The 23,296-nt window shown below is 36.7% G+C and overlaps 1 protein-coding gene across 1 annotated transcript in view; it reads right to left on the bottom strand.

The window, feature by feature from the left end:
* The window catches only part of LOC150095443 (endoplasmic reticulum metallopeptidase 1-like), a 331,828-nt gene that overhangs the window by 63,871 nt on the left and 244,661 nt on the right, over positions 1-23,296 (bottom strand). Inside the window, exon 11 of the mRNA XM_090410677.1 lies at positions 2,456-2,655. Coding sequence (XP_090266803.1) covers positions 2,456-2,655 — 200 coding nt within the window. The remainder of the gene's footprint in view (positions 1-2,455; positions 2,656-23,296) is intronic.

Genomic DNA, 23,296 nt, shown 5'->3' with positions numbered 1-23,296 from the left:
GTTTCCTGAGCTTCTCATAATCGCCTTGTAGTTCTACACATAGCCTTTCTTTGATGAAGACTTCTTCTCACAGAAGTCTTCATCAAATGGTTGGCTACCCACCCAGGTCATCACTTCACGATCACTCTCATCAACTGGAGGGAGAACCTCAATCCTCATATGCCCTCTGTTACAAACTGCCTGAGGTAGTTATCCCTCAAAAACTCAAGAAATTCATTTTCTTTACTTCTATTTGCTATCTCATCATCCCAATCCACATTGCTATAATCAAATGACCCATAATGATCACCCTTTTCCTATATGCTTGGCTAATTTGCTAATACATTTCCTGGTCACTCTTACAGCACCTTCACATTACCAGGTCTATAGCAACATCCAATGGAGAATTTCATTCTATTCAAAAGCCACTACCATCACTATTTCTCCCTTACATCTCTACCTTGTATGGACATAACCCTTTTTCAGTCATCAATAGTACTCTGCCTCCTGTTTTATCCTTTCTATCTTCATGAAATACATCATACCCTCCCATCTCTATTCCTGGCAGAATGTTATCCTCATCCAACCATGTCTCACTTATTCCAAAAATTTTTGGATAAATGAACTCAATCAATGCAACCATTTCATTTCCATTGTTTCTGATACTTCTAGCATTCGTATACAAACATAACAGATCATTCCTGGATCTATAACAAGTTTCACTGATACCATTTATTAGATATGACTTCTGCATACTCCTTATCATTTCAGAACCTTCTTTTTCATCCCAGGTCCTCCCCCCCCCTTTTTGTCTACACATGCATTCACATCCTCTTCGAGCATCAGCTTTTCTCACACTGTGTTCACCTATCTACCCTGAGTCTCCCCGTTTCCCTGTTTATCTTGCACACTTGTTCTCTCATTCTCTACCCACTTCTTCATTCATAAGAAGTACTCCCTTCCAGTAGCAATCTTTCCAAATAACTCACACCAAAACCATTCAAATGTAGTCCATCACTCTTATATAGTTCAATTCTTTCTTCAAACTAATTCCACACATTTTTGCTAACATATCATTCATAATTCCTGTTCTCTGCCTCATCTCATCAATATCATTACTTGGACAACACACTGACTACCTTTCCCATCACACTATTATTTTTTATCCTTCTCAACAACTTCCTGATATCCAATCTTACATTCTCCTTGTTCCTACTGTCAACTCTTTTTGCTCACTCACTCCTCATATTCAATGCCTCAATCGCTCTATCCATTTTACCTCCTGGAAAACAAACCATGTCCATCTTCTCATTTACCACACATCTAATAATTGAATCATCATACAATGCTACTCACAGGTCTTTCATTACCTCTTTCATACCAAGATCATTTGTTTTTGTATTCTTCTTCACCCTTCCACACATATGCACAATACTCTTCATTTCACTCCACATCTGCCCCATCTTCACCAACTCATTGCTTTCAAATCTTGCATACTTTTTTCATCTTTCACTCTTGCTATTTTATTGCCAGCCACATACACTTCTTTGCTTTGAACCCTGCTCACTACCTTATTGTTAATTGCACTCTGTTTTTCAAAGTCATTATTGCCCACTTTATCATTAATTTGACTCTATTTTTCAATGTCGTCATCACTCACTTTATGGTCAATCAAACTCTTTTCCCCACTATCACTTCCACATGCTCTCTGAACATTCGCACAATCTTTATTTGCCATTTTCCCTACTCATATTTAAATTATTTATACTCATATTTCATAATGAAAAAATAAGATACTTCAATTGATTATAAAAAGGAAGATAATTGGAAGAGGACAAGGAAGATGAAGAAATTCTTGGCTGGCAGATATCAGTGTTTCTTTGTTTCAGTGATGCCAATTATGTCCAGGTGGTACTTTTCTAATTCTTATACAAGCTTGATTTCCTTTCCATTAATTGATGGCCCTCATCTTCAGTTCTTGCAATGTTGTATTTGTTGTCCTTCTATATGCTGAGCTTGGGTCTGCTCCAGCAGTTGAATTTTCACTGCTTGTTCTGGTTCCCTGAAGTAAACAGCAGGCACCTTGTTTAACTGGATGATGCTTCAGCTGGCATGAAATCTCATCATGTTGTACCATCATATTATTTATGGTTTAAGTCAGTAGAGAGTACAATTTGGGTGGATAAGCCCAAACTGCCAGCCCATTCATTCAGTACCCATTGGATACCTACTAACAAGGGCACACAGAACACAAAGTGAAGGAAAGGATTGGACATAAGGTCAGAAGTCCAGTTGGTTCTCTGCATTCCATAAAAGCAATGAGGAAGTCCCCTTGAAGTTATTTGGCTTTGAACCTTAAGCAGTCCCCAAAAAAGAATTAAAATTATATAAAACTTCAAAATCAGTTATGCTACAAAAATAAAAAATTAGACATATATAATGCTTATATTTGACTGAAATTTTTTTTTTCATTTACCTGATTAATGACACGACCGGTAAATAATATGGCATTCCACATAAAAGATGAGTATCACAATTTACTTTTTCTGCTTTCTTTAGTTCTGGAATTTGAGAATACAGTGCAGATGGTCCATTGTAATCCATGGGAGTAATCCAATATCCCCAATCCTTTTTAACAGGAAAACCAGAATGGTTGTGGAAGGTACGCTCAGTGTTCTAAATTGTAACGGGCATATATTTTAGTTTTAATGTTCTAGGAGTTACCATACAGAAATACTGCATAATTAAATTTCAGCAAGCTACTCTGACTTTGCTGTGGATTTACAAAGATTAATATGTATTAATCCAATTTGAACTGTATGAGAAAACTAAGAGATTATTGTAGCTAAGATATTTTCTGTATATATATCAGTGATTTTTACACACACACACACACACACACACACACACACACACACACACAGTAAAAGGGGTAAAAAAATTATTCAGTTAATAATCCAAATAATTTACTTCAATCACTAAAGCATACTATAGTTCATACTGGATTTCACTCTTATTTATTCACACTACACTATGATTATTATTATTATTTGTGACACTTCCAAAGAGTCCAAAGACTCATTGCGGGAGGACACCTACTGTACAACTCTCTATCTCCACTACTACACAGAACCTCTACTACCAATAACCTGCATCAATGGCATCTACTGCCCACAACCACTACCACCACCACCACCACAGCTAGTATTTTTTTTGTCTGTAAATTGCATGTGTTCTGAAGGGCTGATTTGTCTGTATGCGGGATGAAAAATCCGAGTTTCTGGGAGAAAAAACCCTGTTACTTCTGTATGAGATCGGCTAACTCAGCTTCGATTGAAAAAGTCCATATAAAGATTCCTCCTGTCATGATGAGAATCGAACTTAGGCCTTTTCTAATCGAAGGATGCAACGTACTGTCGTTCTTCCAATTGCGCTACAGAGGCACTATAAAAAGACTCCTTTCTAAACTTATTTAATCCTTAACACAGAATAAATAGGACATCCTTGGCAGGTGGACTGAAGTACGGAGGACAAGAGCTTCCCAAATTTGGAGCAGTTTTGTTGAAGTTAGAGTAATTTCTTAAGGCACAAACAGATTCAAGGAAAAGTCTCTTGTATTTTTATTTGCTGCAATGCTGTGGAGTGGCTTTTTTTTCAGCATATTCTATGGCAGGTGTCTAAAGCATGGAAACAGATATAATCCTTATGTTCAGTAATTCTGATGTTTGCTGTCCTGCCTGTTTGGCCATAGTAGAATAGTTTACAATTACAAGGGACCTGATAAACACCTGCCTGGTCTAGGGACTGCAAGTCTGATGGGACAGATAAGTGATGCTAATTTTTACAATGCAGTTTACATTTCTCTCTTTTCTGTTTTATTTTCTAATATTTCTAAATTTGTTATCACCTCTATCTTAATAAGCATGTTTCTGTTGTTATCAAGACAAAGTCAGTATTTTTTGAAATGTCAAATATGCCGTACACTCTAACTGGAGCATTTGAAAACAGAAAATCTTATCCTATTCATTTTAGTTTTTTTTGTATATTTTAAAGAGTCCTTGAATAAATGAAGGATTCCAACAAAGAAAACAAGGGTAGATCAAATCATTACTTTATACGAAGTCACTTACACATAAAAATTCAATGCAAAATTTATTTAATGCTTATTTATTCAATAACAAAAAATATTTAATGCTAAAACCTAAAGTTGACCTTTAAACTAGATAATCATATTATGGCCAATTTAATGAAATATGATTGTCAAATAATGATGTGACATTATCCATTATAGCATTGTGGAGAGCACAGGTTCTTAAACTTTTTTTAATTTTTATCTGTGATCCCTTTTCAAAGATGAAATAATTAGTGATCCTTGGCAGCTGATTAAGTTACATTTTTTATAATTTGGTGCAGTGTTTCCCAAAGCATGATACACATACCTTCATGGTACACAAAGAATCATTATGAAGTGCAAAGCACTTTTTTTTTTAAATTTCATAATTTTTGTTTCTACTGTATGTACATTGAATTTCTATCTGGTGGTAGGGCTTATATGTTGCCTATTCATAACTGTATGTTTTAAGGAATTACAACATAAACTAATATTAAATAAAATAAATTTAATTAATACTTCCAATATTTCAGCAAAGTCAAATTGTCATCATCAGAAAACAAAATATAATAAGATGTGTTAATGCAGGCAACTACACTAAGTAATAAATATTAAGCATGCCAACCGAGAGTAGGCCTAAAATTCTTAACACAGGCTAAATAGGGCATCCCTGGTAAGTGGACTGAAGTATGAAGGACAAGAGCTTCCCAAATTTGGAGCAGTTTCATGCAACCAAATTTGTTGAAGTTAGAGTAATTTCTTAAGGCACAAGCAGATTCAAGGAAAAGTTACTTGTATTATTATTTGCTGCGATGCTGTAGAGTGGCTTTTTTTTCAGCATATTCTATAGCAGGTGTCTAAAGATGGTCAGTAAGACTCACAAATGTATTGATGGAAACAGATATAATCCTTATGTTCAGTAATTCTGATGTTCGCTGTCCTGTCTGTTTGGCCATAGTAGAATAGTTTACAACTACAAGGGACCTGATAAACACCTGCCCGGTCTAGGAACTGCTAGTCTGATGGGACAGATACGGGATGCTAATTTTTTATATGGTCTGTAAGTGGTTGAAAGGTTGTATTTTTTTTGTAAGATTTTTGTTAGTTTTTCAGATGTGCCTTGGATATATGGAATATTGATAACTTTGGTGTAGTCTCTGTTCTGGATAGAGGAAAGAAAGTGTGTGGGGTTGGGGTTTTAATATTTTTTGAATATGGTAAGAATTGTAGTCATTGGCTAAGAAAGTTTTGTGAAGGCGGTCAAGTTCAGTGGAGAGGGCATTGTAATCTAAATTACTTCATTTAGCCCTGTTATATAAAGCTTTAATTATTCCATACTGCTGAGACAGTGGGTGGATTTTCTGTAAATGCCAGAGATCCATCTGGCTGGCGTGTAATTAAAGCAACTAGGAAGGGGTAGACTGTCATTTTCTTTTTCTAATGTGAACTAGATACTGACTGTTTAAGTGTGTTAAAAATATGATGAGGCCATTCAGGTCATGTGGTCAAATGGAGAACACATCATCAACAAAGCATAGCCAAACAGTGGGTCTACATGAGACAGAGTTTAGAGCTTTCTCTTTAATTCCTCGAATCTGTTTCTGCCTTAAGAAACTACCCTAACCTCAACAAATATGGTTGCATGAAAATGCCCCAAATTTGGGAAGTTCTCAACTTCCGATGCCTAATTTAGCTCACTCGGGGGCAATATTTAGGACTTTAGGCTTACTCTAAGTTGACATCTTCATCTTTATTACTTAGGGTAGTGCCTGTGGGCACATATCTTATTATATTTTGTTTTCTGATTATGGCAATTTGACTTTGGTGAAATACTGCAAGGATTAGTATAATTAAAATGTATTTAATAATTAGAAAAATTGTTTCATGTGTTTGTAATTTATTATAATGCAAATATTTAAAAAAATACCTTTATGATTATTCGTATTTCAATGAAATATTATAACTACTTTCAAACTTCCTTTGCCTGAGAAGGGATACACTAGTGTTAAAAGTTTGGGAAACACTGCTGTAGTGTCATGTGATCATGACATTGATGATATGTATTTCTGCAATAAACGAAACAAATACAGAATAAAAGGTCGTACTGTATAATTTCAACAGTTATATAACAAATATTTACTCACATTTATTAATGTTTGCTGCAGCCCCTGGAGGTGTTACAACCCACAGTTTAAGAACCATTGCTATGACAAGGACACATGTCTGGAAGTTATGATGATTGTCGAATAAAAAAATAAGCCAAATTGAAATAAATAGAACAACTTAAAAATAAGCACTCGTATGCAATTTGATCTTTTAAGCATTATCCACATTACTGTATGCTATACAATTAATAAAAGCTGTACTGCACTATATAGAAAGAGCAAGAGATTGTTGAGGATAGCATTTTCTGTATAGCAGTGATTTCCACATTCAAAAAATTAGACATATATATACTGATAAAAATTACCTGTATGTATGTATGTATGACTGAGTATTTCTGACTTAAAAAAAAACACGCCTGTTCTTATGAGTGATTAAAGAGTAAAATACATTTTTTTTTTTTCCTTTTATTAGCATTATTATTTTCCTGCAGCCAGTGTGTATGCATGTGTGGGTGGGTCATGGTTTTGTTTATATTTGACAATCACATGAAACATTGCATAACTTATAGTACATCAGTGCAATGTATGGACAAGACAGAATGAAGAAATTTGTCGAAGTGTTTTTTGAACAAATGATGGATGTAGTATGATGTAAGACAGAATGAGGGAGGCTGTTCCAAAGAACAGAAGTAGATGAAATGAAAGAAGAGAAAGAGAAGTTGGTTTGGTGAGTATGGAAGCAGACTGCAAACAAGTAGTGACCAGCAGCAGCCCTTGTTCCTTAATGGTAATGAAAGAAACTGGAGGAAGAATAGTGACCAGTTCAATAGAACACTGTCTATGAAAATATCTGAGGAAGAGGCATAATGTAGAAACTAAACATCTATATGAGAGAAAGGGGGTGTTGAAGAGTATACTCTCAATGAAGAGGATCTGTGTAATCCTCTTCAATGAGAGGCATCAATTAGTCGAACTTTCCTCTAATGAACAGCATTGTGTAATCTTAGAGCGAATTGTGGGGCAACACCCAAACATATCAGCAGTATTCCATAATTTGTGATAATTCAGAGTTTGTGAATCCACCAAGTCATAGAGTTATTGCAATATAAAATTTAACACATTGTTCCTTTGCAGCCCCAAATATATCGCGCTGGTCACCCAACCGAGGTTGATTCGAGTGGTGTGAAGGAGATTGTCGACAAAAATCCATCAAAAACAGTGCGGGAGATTGCTGCAGTACTGAATATCCCAGACAAGCATTGAAAACCATTTACACAAGATGGGATATGTTTCAAAACTCAATGTTTGGGTGCCGCATGAATTGACTGAGGCCAAAATGACTGCTAGCATATCCATCTGTGATTCGCTGAGACGTCGCCAAGAAAACGACCCATTTTTGAAGTGGATGATTATGGGAGATCAAAAATGGGTCATACACGATAATGTGGTACATAAAAGATCATGGGGGGGGGCACAAGAGTGAATCGCCGCAAACAACCTCGAAAGCGGGATTGCACCCAAAGAAGATCATGCTCTCTGTGTGGTGGGATTATAAAGGTGTTGTCCACACTACGAGGTGTTACGTCAGGCAGAACGATTAATTCAACTGTCTATTGCTCACAGTTAATACGACTGGCCCATGCAATCAGCACAAAACGTCCTGAATTGGCAAATCAAAAAGGAGTTGTCTTTCACCACAACAATGCCAGACCCCACACATCTTTAACAAACGGAGTAAACTGTTACATCTTGGCTGGGATGTTTTGACACATCCTCCGTATTCACCGGACCTGGCACCTTCCGATTACCACTTATTCTGATCGTTGCAGAATTCTCTGAATGGTAAAACCTTCGCTAATGAGGAGGCCGTCAGAATACACCTGGATGTTTTTCACCAATAAACCTCAGGAGTTTTATGAATGCAGCATAATGAAGTTGGTGGACAGATGGCAAGAGGTCATTGATAAAGAGGATCAATATCTGACTAGTATGCATTATATATATTAAATAAAATGTGTTTCATTCAACTCTGAAAAACCGAATGAACTTATTTGCCAACCCAATACTTGAACTGAATATTGGAACATTTCAAAAAATTCTTGTAAAAGATTCAAATACCAAATAGGAGTAAAATTCATTCCACATAACTGGTGTGTGTGTGTGTGTGTGTGTGTGGATGACATACTAATACTACTATTACTACTACTAATAATGCAGCCTCCATAGTTCAGTCAGTATAAATGAAGCGTTTCAGGTAGAAAGACCTGAGTTTGAATCCTGTGCATGACGTGAAGAATTTTTATAGGTTTTCTTCAACTGAAGGTGAATTAGCTGGTCTCATATGGAGATGGTAGAGTTTTGACTACTGATATTCTGATGAGAGGGGTAAAAAAGATAAAACTGACAAATATGCGACGATAATCCCTCGTGAATTTCATGAACACTTGCAAGGTGCTACAAAACAAAAGGGTACTGTTTTTCATGATAAATTATTTTCCATATTAGTTTCTTATGGTAAAATATGCTAAAGTTAAAATTTGTACTTTGTATGTGCAACTTATCTCTTTTATGATTTATAGTATATGTTTTCATTTTTAAATAATTGCCTGTTTTCTCATCCTTTCTTTCTTTTTTTTTTTCACCCTTATTATAATTTATTTGCATGAAATCAGGTCACGAAATGAATTGATAAATTAAATCTACATCATATTCTAAGAAATACTCCTGCATATTATCAAGTTAGTTTGCTCAATCACTGAAAAACAAACCAAAAAGCATTCCTCTGACACCTTGATTAAAAAATAATTTTACTGCATTCCTTCAAAAGAACAGAGATTATTAACTGAATTTTCTATTCGTACGATGCCCTGAGGTTGAGGTTTTCATATAGATGAAACTGATTTCAATAAAAAAAAAAAAAAAAAAAAAAAAAAAAAAAAATACTGATGTATCTGGTATGGGAAATTGTAAGACAGTAATAAATCAGTAAGAGAAATGTGAAATGACATTTCTGTAAGCACAGAAGAAAGAAAAGGATTAAAAATTCTCAACATGGAATTAATAATTTCATTAGTAATTTGCAAAATGGAATTATGAATTTCATTTTGTTATGACGAAATATAGCCAGTGGGAATTACTGAAGCCATTATTTCAGCATAACACCTAAACTGTTAATAAAGAAATTGCATCTGAAGATCGGAGGAAGTGAGTGGGTAGAGTGAGGTGCGACAAGGGTTGCAAGACATCCTTTATTTTAGCCAAACTGTCACTATTCTTTATTGAAATGAGAAAAGATGCAATTTTTCCTTTATTTTAATTTTTCTTTGAATTGAAATTTTGTTTTCATGGAAGGCTTTGAGCCCTTATTTCTTAAGCAAACCAAAGTACTGCTCCAAACAGCTTTTTAAAATCCTTAAAATTAATGAAACTTTAACAGAAGTCCCTATAATTATAGAATTATATTTGCTTTTCTCAATACATGTGACCAAAATAATTTACAAAGCAATAACAATTTGAAAAGAATGAAGCATATCCCAGTGATGTTTTTATGTAATGATGTAAAAAATCACTGAAGAATTGTCTTGATCAAGAATTTTTTGGAGTATCAAGTTCATCAACATTTTCAGAAATTAGACCCTGTAGTTAAAAGCAGAAAGAAATTTATTTTTAATGAAAATACCCCTTTTTTGAAACTCAGCAAATTAAGCTTTAAAAATTGTTGTTTTAAATATGATTCATTTGTTGAACTATGTTAAGAATATGTATGCTTCAGTAGAATATGCTTCAGTAGAATAAAAACAACTAAAGTTGGATTTGAATGATTTAGATGATGAGGTTTCAGTACCAAAAACAAATTATGAAACTGAGTCAATTTCTGAAAAATTTAAAACTTGTTCGAGTACTTCAAGTCAATGGCATTTAATTTTGAAAAGTGTTGATTTTAAGGTTTCAAACATTTTCAAGATCATTTCTGATGTTTTTTTAGTGCAGGGGACTTTGGCAAGTTCAGAAAGGATTTTGTATAATGAACTCAAATTGGAGGGATGAGTGAAATAGATGTTTCACTCATATAAAAGCAAAGTAATGACCTACTTCAATTTTAAAGATAATTGTTTAGATTTTTCTGAGAAAATTATAAATGATGCCGAAGTTTTTAAAGCTGCTCGAAGTAGTACAAAATATGTTCAGTGTGAATGGATTTACAGCTATTAAACTGGTACATTTTTTTTTTTTTACTTAAAATTACTTTAGCTTGAAATCAATTAATGTACACAACTTGCATTAAAATATTCAGATCAATTCATGCTTTTATCTTCTTCATCTTCCTCTTGTGCCTTATCCCATCTATTTGGGGTCAGCCTTTTACATGATATGATGAACAATCCCAAATGACCTGTCACAGCGCCTAACCTTTGGGAAGGAGGGGGATGGGTATTTTTGTCTATTTTGGTATATTTGTCAAACCAGCCCTGTGTTCACAGGGCCGGTTTGCCTGTTCTGAGGGACGAAAAACACGTGTTTCCAGGAGGGGGAAACCCTCCACCTCTGTATGAGACTGACTGGCTAACCCACCTTTAGTCGAAAGAGACCAGTTAAAGGTTCCTTACGTCTTGGATAGGAATCAAACCCAGGTCTTTCTGACCAAAGGGCTTCGTTTATACTGACTGAGGTACGGAGGCTCTCAGTTCATGCTTCTTATATCATTTAATATCATTCATTATCCATCCATATCCTTTCCCGTCGAAAGCCATTGTTTACCATTAAAGATTTTTAATTCTAAACTAAAATTTGCAAATATTTATAGTCAATATAAAAACCAATTTTTAAACCAAAATCTAAAAAATATAAGCAAAATGTTTAATTATTAACTAAAAGATCGTCCAATTTTAATTTTTTGGGATGGGAGAGGGTAAAGTGAGAGTTGGAGAGTGGTGGCATTAATCACTTTTGAGTGTCCTTTAATCCAGTCATAGAAATCTAACAACCCTGGTCATGATCAGCATTTTTTAATGAAATAGCTTAGAAAATATCAGAGTGCATGCATTTCACGTATTTCTAGTTTTAAGACACTTATATTTGAAAAATGTGTACAAAATTAAATCAAACTTCTTATTCTTCTCTGAGTGCCATCTCCTATCGGAGGTCGGCGACCACCTTGGCAAATTTTCAGCGATTCTCAGCTATTCCAAGCAGTCTCTTAGAGTTCATACCAGTCCACTGTCTGATATCTGCCAGCCAAGATTTTCTTCGTCTTCCTTGTCCTCTTCTTCCATTTATCTTCCCTTTTATAATCAATTGAAGTATCTTATATTTTTCATTACGAAGTAGGTGACCATGATATGCAGTTTTCCTTCTTTTTATGGTATCTAAAAAGAAGGTATCCACACCTATGAGACACAAACAGATGTCACACCCCTCGCATGAAATAAAATATTTAATATTTTCTATTTTTGTAGTGTTTATTCTGTGTTCAATTTGCATTTAAATTTTAATAAAATCATATTTCATAGTTTGTTACATTTTTGTTTTTATTTTTATATTTAGGGGCACTCACAGTTTTGTGAAACTTTTGTTTCGGTTGTGTGTGTGGTGCATTGCAATAAAAAATGCATTTATTATCGGTCGAGATAAAAAAACAGTTTGAAAAACACTGCTATAGAATATACCTAGTAGTATTTTTTTTTTGGGGGGGGGAGGTGCATTTGTGTAGTTTGCTAAGGTTTTCTCAGAATATAATATTAAAATATATAAGAATTCATATTAAAAAAACTATTGAAAAAAATTATCACTTATGAAAATCTTTAAATCGTTGATTATATTTATGGCTAATTTGCCTGCTTCTGTTTAGGAGTGCCCCTGTTTAAATGTCATTGGCTTTTTACTCATGGATTCTTAGGGCATTATAGATGTATATTTACCAATAAATATATGTAGCATAAAGGAAGAGAAATCTACACATACCTTTTTCTGGGTGTTGTAGCTATTCTTCTTTCTGCGATGTGCAAACTACTATGTGTGTGGGGGGGGGGGGGGTTAGGCAATGTGGGAGAATTAAAATAGAAATGGAAAAAACCTGGGTTTTTTTGAATAATATATATATATATATATTATATAGGATGGGAAAGGGTGAAAGGGTGGTTGAAAACCCTCTTAAATCGTGTTTCTTAAATCTTTAAATCGTGTTTCACTTATTTATATATCGTAGTGTGTTGTGTTCGTGCAAGCTCCTGACAAGATAAGTATTATTTCCAGTTATCGTTGATAAAATTAGTTAATATTGCGTAGTTTTGTTTGCCTTGCATATTTTAGTGCGTCTGTTTGTGTGTTTTTGGTGTGTATAACTTATTTGATAAAACACGTTGCAATAATTATGGCACCTGTACGAAGGAAAACGGCGGCCAGTAATGATGGTTCGCCATCGTTATCAAAGAACAGTAGTATAAAAGAAATGAGTCAGTGTACTAGCTGTGAAATGTACGCTTTACAGAGTGCAGTCGGAGTGTGGATAGATGATAAAAAAGGATTGAATGTGTGTAGAAAATGTAGGGACAATGAGGAATTGAAGTGTATTTCGGATCGTGAGTGTGATTTTTTGTCAACCTTCAGAATGAAGAAAATAGCGATATGACAAGAAACGGCAAGGTTGTACATGAGAATTATGAGAGTGTGAATGTAGAAAGTGTGAATGATAGTATTAATGGTTTCTCAGAGAATAAAAAAGATGAGATAGATGCATTGAATGAGATCGCGTTGTTGAATGGTGCGATAGAAAGGGCAAAACAGCAGCTAGAGTGCATGAACAAAAGTCAACTGAATGAACCAACCAATAATAAAAGGTATGACAGGTAAAATAGGTGTATGAATGTGAACATGAACAAAATGAAGGATAGAGTGCTGTATGGAGACTCGTTAGTACGAGGTGTGTTAGTAGAGGATTTGACAAAATCGTACCAACCTGGTGCGACCATAAAGGATGTAACTGAGTCTATTAGAGAGCAAAAGGAAAGGGTGAAAGAAATGATTGTTGTGGCAGGTACGAATGATTTGAAAGGAGATAAAATGGAAATGATAGAAGACCTGAATGAATTGTTTGAGGTAGCAAGAGAAAAGAGTGAGAGAGTTAGAATGATTAGTCTTTTGCCACGGTATGACAGTGAAATGTTTAAAAGGAGGGCCATAATTGCGAATGACTTTATGCGTGGGTTATGTATGACGAGTGGTGTGGAATTTGTGGACGTGTGGAATGAGTTTGATGAGCGAAAGGATCTATATAAGATGGATGGCTTGCATTTGAATGGTTATGGTGTAAGAAGACTTGAGAAAGTGTTGCTGAATGTAGTGGATGTGCAAATTCAGGGAAATCAGATTCGTTAAGGGGGGGGGGGTAGATATACAGTCCTTAGGGAGGGAGTTGAATGTAAGAATGAATATAATATACTAGAGCAAATAAGGACAACAAACCAGAGTGGGATAGTTAATATAAGGCATCAAGGTAGGGTTGGGGCTAATGGGAGTCTTAAATTCATGTACACTAATACTAGGAGTATTAGGAACAAGAAGGAAGAGTTTTTGGCCATGGTTGGCACTTCCAGACCACAGGTTATTGGTATTAGTGAAACATGGCTGACTGTAGATGATATAGCTAGTGGGATTGAATGTGATGGGTATAGTGTGTTCAGGAATGACAGAGAGAATAAAATGGGGGGAGGAGTATTGTTGATGATAGCTGATGAGCTACAGCCAAGGAGAATAGAAGTTGAATTGCAGGATAGAGAAAAGAGCACATTTGAGGCCATTTGGTGTGAGATTGTGACTAGCAGAACTAAATATACAATTGGGTGCTGCTATAGACCAGGTGATGGAAAAGATGGTGGTGACAGTATGCACAAGCAAATAGAAGAAATGAGTGGAAGGAGGGTGATTACTATGGGAGATTTCAACTATGGTCGCATTGATTGGAGTGAGGAGAGGACACACGGGAGGAAGGAATTGGATTTTATGCGGTTATTAAGGGATAACTATCTGTGACAGCATGTAATGGAAAATACTAGGGGTCAGAGAGTGCTTGACCTAGTAATTACATCTGAGGATTTGGCTGTAACAAATATGACCACATTGCCACCAATCGGTGAGAGTGATCATAGGGTCTTGACTTGGGAGGTGGCTAAAGGTGTAGAATTTTCAATTAAGACAGGGTACATGTGGAATTATCAGGCTGGAAAGTATGACAAGCTTAGGAGTTTGATTGGCTCAGTGCCATGGCATGTACAACTGCAAGGACTAGAAGTTGATAGTGCATGTGAGGTGGTTAAGAAGTGCTTGCATGAAGCAATGGCTGACTGTATACCTAGAGTCCGAATAATAAATCAAGTAGGGGTTAAATGGATGAATAACACCATTAAGCTTGAGCTGCAAAAAAAGAAACAACTATGGAGGGAATTTAAGGAGAGAGGTGACCGGCAGGCACATGAACGGTATAAAGCGCAGGCCAGAAGGGTGACGAGTGTGGTAAGAAAAGCAAAAAAGGATTACGAAAGAACATTGGCCATGCAGGTTAAAGAGAATCCTAAACAGTTTTTTAGATATGTAGCAAGTAAAAGGAAAAATGTACATGGCAGAATGATTTTAAAGAATGCCGATGGTAGGGAGGTAACTGAATCAGTTGAGATAGCTGAGTTACTGAGTGAGCACTTTGCAAGAATATATCATCCAGGTGGTGACATTGCAGAAATGAATAAACCAGTATGTTATACGGGAATTGTGGTGAATGAAGTGGAGGTGAGTAGTCTATTGCATAACCTCATTGTCAATACATCTGTGGGGTTGGATGGTATACCAGCTCGTGTAGTACGAGAAGCAGCTAATGAATTGTCAGTACCCTTGACCATTTTGTTTAATTTGAGTCGCGGGTCTGGGTTAGTCCCGAGCGGGTGGAAGGAGGGGAAAATAGTTCCACTGCATAAAGGTGGTTCCAAGACCGCTGTTGTAAATTACCGACGGATTAGCATATCAGGAATCATTGTCAAGGTCTTAGAGAAATTAGTCAAGAAAAGAATACAGGATTGGATAGATGAAAATGGGATATTGTATGGGGGACAACAAGGTTTTGTGAAGGGTAGATCATGCCTCAGTAACTTGCTCACGTTTTATAACACAGTGACAGCTGAACTGGATAGGGGTAATGGGTTTACAGTGATACTACTGGACCTTGCCAAGGCCTTTGACAGGATACCACATGGAACCCTAATAAGTAAACTGGAGCAGATGGGGATAGATATAGGGTTGGTAAGATGGATAGGAGAGTAGTTGAAGGAGAGATACCAGAGAGTGGTTTATTCAGGAGTGGAGTCAAAAAGACGTCTTGTGACTAGTGGAGTGCCGCAGGGCTCTGTTCTTGGACCACTGCTTTTCAATTTGTTCATCAATGATATTGGAAAGGATTTGAGAGGAAGTGTTCACTTGTTTGCTGATGATGCAAAGTTGTGTAGAGCAATTGTGAGTGCACAGGATGTCAAAATTTTACAGGATGATTTGGATAGTCTGGAGGACTGGGCTAGGAAAAATGGATGTCAGTTTAATGTGGCAAAGTGTAAGGTTATGCACTTTGGGGTGAAAAGAATAGCAGCAGTATATCGCATAGGTGGAACCGTACTCCAGGAGATTGATGAGGCCAGGGATTTGGGAGTGCTGGTGGATAGGGAGTTGAAGTTTAGGGAGCACATTGCAAAAGTAACTAAAACAGCTCACCAAATCACTTGGCTTATGAAAAATACTTTAACATGCAGAGAGAAGCAAGTTGTTGTTCCTCTGTATCGAGCCTTGATAAGACCCCACCTGGACTTCTGTGCCCAGTTATGGGCACCAGGGTTTCTTCGTGATGGGGAGGAAGTGGAGAGGGTCCAGAGATGAGCGACCAAGATGATAGCAGGTCTGTGGAATGAACCTTATGAGAATAGGTTGAGGATTTGTGGGTTGCAGAAATTGCACGATAGGCGAAGGAGGGGTGATATGATTGAGACATTCAAATTACTGAAGGGTTTTTATAAGATTGATCCAGAAGATATTTTTGAAAATATGACTGGTGGTGGGAGGACTAGGGGCCATGCATGGAAGCTGGGCAAGAGCGTGATTGACAAGGGTGTTAGAGCTAGGTTTTTTACTTGGAGAGTGGTGAATGAGTGGAATAAGCTTCCAGAGTCTGTTGTGGGTGCTACCACCGTGAATGAGTTCAAGGCAAGATTTGATAGACACTGTGTGAATGTTGAATAGTTGTTCCAGACATGATGTTAGGGCCTCCCTCGATGAGTCTGTCGACTCCTTGGAGTTTCCCGGAACAATAATAATAATAATAATAATTTACTCATCTTTCTGCTATTCCTCAAGGTAGCGAAAGAAAAGAGTGACAGAATTAAAATGGTGAGTCTGTTGCCGCAGTATGACAGAGAGGAGTTTAGAAGGAGGGCCACAATCGCAAATGACATTATGCGCAGGTTATGTAGACAGTGTGTTGTGGACTGAGTTTGATGGGCGAAAGGACTTATACAAGATGGATGGCCTGCATTTGAATGGATTGGTGTGCGGAGACTGGAAAAAGTGTTGCTGAATGAAGTGAAAATGGATGTGCAGAACCAGGAAAACTAGAACTACCAAGGGGGGGGGGAGGAGTGGTGGATATGCAAACTTCGGTGAGACAGTTGAGGGTAAAAATGTATACAATGTACCCGAGCCAGCACTAAGGACAAAAAATGGGAATGGGACATTTAGAATAATGCATCAAGATAGGGGTGGGACAAATGGATCACTGCATTTCATGTATACTAATGCCAGGAGTATTAGGAACAAGAAGGAAGAATTTTTGGCCTTGAGTGGCTCTTCCTGGCCACAGTTTATTGGCATTAGTGAAACATGGCTGACGGAAGATGATATAGTTAGTGGGATAGAATGTAGGTTATAGTGTGTTTAGGAGGGACAGAGAGAATAAAATGGGGTGAGGGGTGTTATTGATAATAGCTGATGAACTGCAGCCAAGGAGAATTGAAGTTGTATTGCAGGATAGTGAAAGGAGCTCATTTGAGGCTATTTGATGTGAGATTGAGACTGGCAGAATAAAATATACAGTTGGGTGCTGCTATAGACCAGGTGATAGAATAGATGGTGGAGATAGTATGCATAAACAAATTGATGAAATGAGTGGAAAGAGGGTAATTATTATGGGGGATTTCAACTATGGTAACATTGATTGGAAGGAGAAGAGGACACATGTGAGGAAGGAAATGGATTTTATTCAATTATTAAGGGATAACTATCTGAGACAGCATGTAATTGAAAATACTAGGGGTGTGAGAATGCTTGACCTGGTAATAACATCTCACAATTTGACTGTAATGTAATGAATATGACCATGTTGCCACCTATTGGTGAGAGTGATCATAAGGTCTTGACCTGGGAGGTGGCTAAAGGTGTGGAATTTTCGATTAAGACAGGGTATATGTGGAATTACCATGCTGGCAAGTATGACAAGCTTAGGAGATTGCTTGGATCAGTGCCATGGCATGTACAACTGCAGGAGCTGGACGTCGATGGAGCATGGGAAGTGGTCAAGGAGCATTTACAGGAGGTAATGGCTGATTGTATACCTAGGGTCCGAATAGTAAAACAAGTAGGGGTTAAATGGATGAATAACACCATTAAGCTTGAGCTGCAAAAAAAGAAACAACTGTGGAGGGAATTTAAAGAAAGGGGTGACCTGCAGGCACACGAACGGTATAAAGTGCAGGCCAGAAGGGTAACGAGTGTGGTAAAAACAGCAAAAGCTGATTATGAAAGGAAACTAGCTATGCAAGCAAAAGAGAATCCCAAACAGTTCTTTCAATATGCTGCAAGCAAGAAAAAACTGTACATGGCAAAATGATTTTAAGGAATGACGATGGTAAGGAGGTCACTGAACCAGTCGATATAGTGGAGTTACTGAGTGCGCACTTTGCAAAAGTATATCATCAAAGTAGCGACATTGAAAAAATGAAGGAACCATTAGTTTATAGGAATTATGATGAATGAAGTGGAGGCGAATAGTCTATTACAGAACCTTAATGTGAATACATCTGTGGGATTGGATGGTATACCGGCACGGGTCTTGCGTGAAGCAGCTAAGGAATTATCAGTGCTCTTGACCATGTTGTTTAATCTGAGTCTCGGGTCTGGTTTAGTCCCAAAGGCATGGAAAGAAGGGAAAGTAGTTTCACTGCATAATGGAGGATCCAAGACTATGGTGGCAAATTACCGACCGATCAGCATATCAGGAGTTGTTGTCAAGGTCTTGGAGAAAGTAGTCAAGGGTAAAATACAGGAATGGATTGATGAAAATGAGATACTGTATGGGGAACAGCATGATTTTGTGAAGGGTAGATCATGCCTCAGTAATTGCTCAAGTTTTATAACAAGGTGACGGCAGAACCGGATAAGGGAAATGGGTTTACAGTGATACTACTGGACCTGGCAAAAGCGTTTGACAGGATACGACATAGAATTCTAATCCGTAAACTACAACATATGGGAATGGATATAGGGTTGGTGAGATGGATAAGTGGGTGGTTGACGGAGAGAGTATTTTATTCAGGAATATCAAAGAGTAGTTTATTCAGGAATAGAGTCCAAAAGACGGCCTGTGATTAGTGGTGTGCCGCAGGGTTCTGTTCTTGGACCACTGCTGTTTAATCCGTTCATTAACGATATAGGGAAGGATCTAAGTGGAACAGTTCATTTGTTTGCTGATGATGCAAAGTTGGGTAGGGCGATAGTGAATGCAGAAGATGTCAAAGTCTTGCAAGATGACTTAGATAGATTGGAGTTCTGGGCTAAGGAGAATGGATGTCAATTTAATGTGACAAAATGTAAGGTTATGCATTTTGGGGTGAAAAGATTAGCAGCAGTATACCACATTGGTGGAACTGTACTCCAAGAGATTGATGAGTCCAGGGACTTGGGAGTGTTGGTGGATAGGGAGATGAAGTTTAGGGGGCACATTGCAAAAGTAGCTAAATCAGCTCATCAACTCACTTGGTTGTTGAAAAATACCTTGACGAGCAGAGACAAGCAAATTATTGTACTTCTGTACCGAGCCCTGATAAGACCTCATATCGACTACTGTGCACAGATTTGGTCACCTCGGTTCCTTCTTGATGGGGAGGAGGTTGAGAGGATCCAGAGGCGAGTGACCAAGATGATAGCTGGTCTATGGAATGAACCATATGAGAACAGGTTGAAGATTTGTGGGCTGCAGAAACTAGTTGATAGGCGGAAAAGGGGAGATATGATTGAGACATTTAAATTGCTAAAAGGATTCTACAGGATTAATTCAGAGGATATTTTTGAGATCAGGACTGGTGGTGGGAGAACTAGGGGACACCTATGGAAGCTGGGCAAGAGTGTGGTTAGCTGTGGTGTTAGAGCTGGGTTCTTTACTTTTAGAGTGGTAAATGAGTGGAATAAGCTGCCAGAGTCTGTTGTGGGTGCTATGACAGCGAGCGAGTTCAAGGCAAGGTATGATAGATACTGTGAGAATGTCGAATAGTTGTGTGGACATGATGTTTAGGGCCTCCCTCGATGAATCTAAGGACTCCTTGCAGTAGCCCGAAATAATAATAATAATATGCCCTTATCCTTTGAGGAGGTGATTGGTGTAGTCTATTAAAACAAAAAGGTTCTCTTGGAAAGTAATAAAATAAGAATAATGAGTAAAGAAACAGAAAATCTTGAAAAATAAATAAAGATTTGTGAATCATGTTCATCTGTTATATTCAGATGAGCAGCGCTTGATAGATCGCATTTGAACTTCTCAAAGCTGCCAATGGTCAGCAGACCACAGGTAGGAAAACATTTCTCTAAAGGAAAATGGGATTGGGTTAAATTGTTTTGAATCATAATACCCAGCCTTAATTCACTGTGTGAGTTTTCCTATCTGCTTTGCTTCTTTTCCATCAAGAAAACCCCTTTCATCCCTGTATGAGACAGAACTCACCTTCAGATAAAAAGCCCTGATAAAAGATTTTAGCAGTCTAGATAAAACTAGAATGCTTTTGAGCAGTTTCTTTAAATGCGGTGTAGAAAATTTCTTTTCTTAGTTTCTGTAGTTTTCTAGAAAACAGATTTAAAAAAAAAATATATATATATATATATATATATATATTTTTTTTTTTTTTTTTTTTTTGCATATGCATTGGCAAATAAACAAAAGAAATGTTTCATGTATCATACCCGCATGTTTTTTTTTTAGTTTTCTATGCTCCAGATGAAATTTTTCTTCAGTAAATTTTTCTGTTTTGCAGCTTTTGAGTTGACAATATGGTTTTATATCTTTGACCAGAAGTTCATAGGTTTCACATGAATATCTTTCCATACATAAATATGTGCTACATAAATATCCATCAACAGGATCGACGCTTTTCATATCTCATACTTTCCTTGTTATCAATAACACCTGGGTTGAAATTCACACATTTCACATAATAAATGCTGTTTATTGTTTAGTATTACAAAAAATCTGTTATTTTTTAAAATAAAACTTACCCAGATTTACTTCTCCTTATGCAAGCACAAGCACCATGAATTTTGGCAAATGCGATTATTAAGTGTGAAATACAAGCCTTCAAGCATTCTTTCAAACAGTGATATTTTAAAATGATTGATATTGAAACTGTTTTACCCATAGCATGTTTTAGAATGTGTTACTAACACCCAGTCAAGAGACTAGTTATATATTATGTAACAGATTCATTTAGCATACTGGATTTACTCAACCACCACCATCACCTCCCATGGTTCTCCCCATAAACAATGTAGACATCTTGTAAACACAAATACTTCTAATTCACTTTTGAACTACAACTCTCCTTCAAAGAAATAAACAATGTGTGCTGTCCTTTGCTTTTACAGACCACCAGGTAGGGGATAAAATTTTTATTCCCATGCTGATAGCCATAGTGTTTTACTATGATTTTTACACTGCTTGCTTGTAAGATCAGAGTGCTACATGTGCAAAGAATTCAAATCATTTGCTGAAGATGACGTTTCATTTTCAGCAAATAGCAACTCATCAAAACTGGTGTTCCTCAAACCTCTGTTCAGTAAAACTGAAAAGGAACCTAATCGGATATGTTGATGATGTGACAATAGTTTTCTCATCAAGCGACATGCCAACCTTTAAGTGTAACATGGAATTTCATTTAAATTATTAAATGATTTGAATTTGTGGCATATATAATATCTGATCTAACAAGCAAACAGTATAAAAACCACAGTAAAACACTATGGCGATGGGATCCCCTGCTTGGTGGGCTGTGCAAAGGGCAGCACACATTGTTTATTTCTTTCAAGCACAGTTGTTCAGAAATGTTAGCAGAGCTAATCTCAGGTGGTATGGTCAATTAAACAGAATGAGAGAGGAAAGATTAGCAAAACAAGTGTTTTTTGCTAGGTTGGCAGGAAACAGACTCACAAAGAAGACCAAGATATAGGTAGATTGATACAGTAAAAAGTGCCGAAGATAGAAATATAAAATATGATAATGTTGGAATCTTGACAGGTAACAGATTGATTTGGAGGAAAATTGTAGATAGGAAGTTAGTAATGATGTAAGTTTTTCATAAGTGGTTCAGTGAAAAAATCAAAATGAACATTCAGCAAACTAAATTTATCCTATTTGAACCGAAGAATAGAGAAGCAATTCTGCCAATAAAATAACATACTACTCCCTGTGATCCCAGAAGTGACTGCAATTTCAAAATTGCAATTCAGCTACCAATATCTGAGCATACACATGGATCATAATCTAAAATGGAAAATCCCATATCCAAGATGTTACAAACAGCCTGAGGTACATTACGAAAAATTATGGATACGATTACCGTGTTAGAGTAAAACTTTAGTTTAATATCAACCAAAATATATATAGTTGACGTTTCGACTTACACATTAAGGTAATCTTCTGGAGTATATATACATATACTCCAGAGTGTGTGTGTGTGTGTATATATATATATACTGGAGTATATGTATGTATGTATATTACATATTCTGCAGTATATGTAATCATATACATATATGGCTGGCTGAGTGGTTAGCGTATCTGCTCTCCAGCCAAAAGGCTATGGGTTCGAATCCTGGCGTGGGCATGGATGTTTGTGATTGTCTTTGGAAATACTAGTGGTGGTGGTTGGTGGTAGATGGCGTTGGTGTACTTGAGGGTCAGTTGGTGGATTGAGTGGCAGAGATGGAGTTGTAGAGCAGGTACCCTCCCTCGATGAGTCTTTGGACTCCCTGGAGGTGTCTAATAATAATAATAATAATAATATACCTCATATATATATGGTGTATGTTATTATGGTTACAACTACCATGTTAGAGTAAAACTAAAGTTTTACTCTAACATGGTAGTTGTAAGCATAATTTTTCATGAACTATTCTGATCACCGTGTAACCATGAAAGAAAGGAAACCGAGGTACACATTGTATAGAATGCACATCATTAAACACATAATATCTCATAAATTTTTTGAATCTATAATATGCACTGGTATACTATAGAATTCCCTATAGAATTTGTAGTTTTTTTTTTTTTTGGGGGGGGGGGGGGCATACAAAAATATCCATCATCACGATCATCAAATTATCAGCTATCAAGGGGTGTACAGGATATGATAGTACTTAATGAAAAACTTACATCTTGATCTATGTCAAATTGTTACACAAATATTATGAGCTTGGTGAAGCTGTAATCCTGGAGGCATAGGATTGCTTTGGCATTGGGGCATTTGCCAAGGGCACCAGTGAAAGGATGTTTTACCAATTATCGAAACTATCACACTATAAAATGCCTTATGAATTTTCCCAGAACGCTAAAACTAGCTGTGCTGCTATGTATATTCCACACTCATGTAATCTAATCTCTCAATCACATAAATGATTCGTTTGGAGTAATAATCTCAGCCATTCTGTGTATTGTTATTAATGGCTGAAGAGAATGGAAGGTGGGATAGTGGTTACTAGTTTGCTGGCTTAAACTTTTCAGTCAATGCACAAGAAATGCAAAAGCCATTCATTACAT

Source organism: Typopeltis vanoorti, chromosome 20 (genome assembly GCF_054136105.1).
Source record: "Typopeltis vanoorti isolate ZY-2024b chromosome 20, IOZ_Tvanoo_1.0, whole genome shotgun sequence".
In the NCBI taxonomy this organism is placed as follows: domain Eukaryota; kingdom Metazoa; phylum Arthropoda; class Arachnida; order Uropygi; family Thelyphonidae; genus Typopeltis; species Typopeltis vanoorti.
Note: the sequence above shows the minus strand (reverse complement) of the source record. Positions and strands in the feature narration are given on the sequence as shown.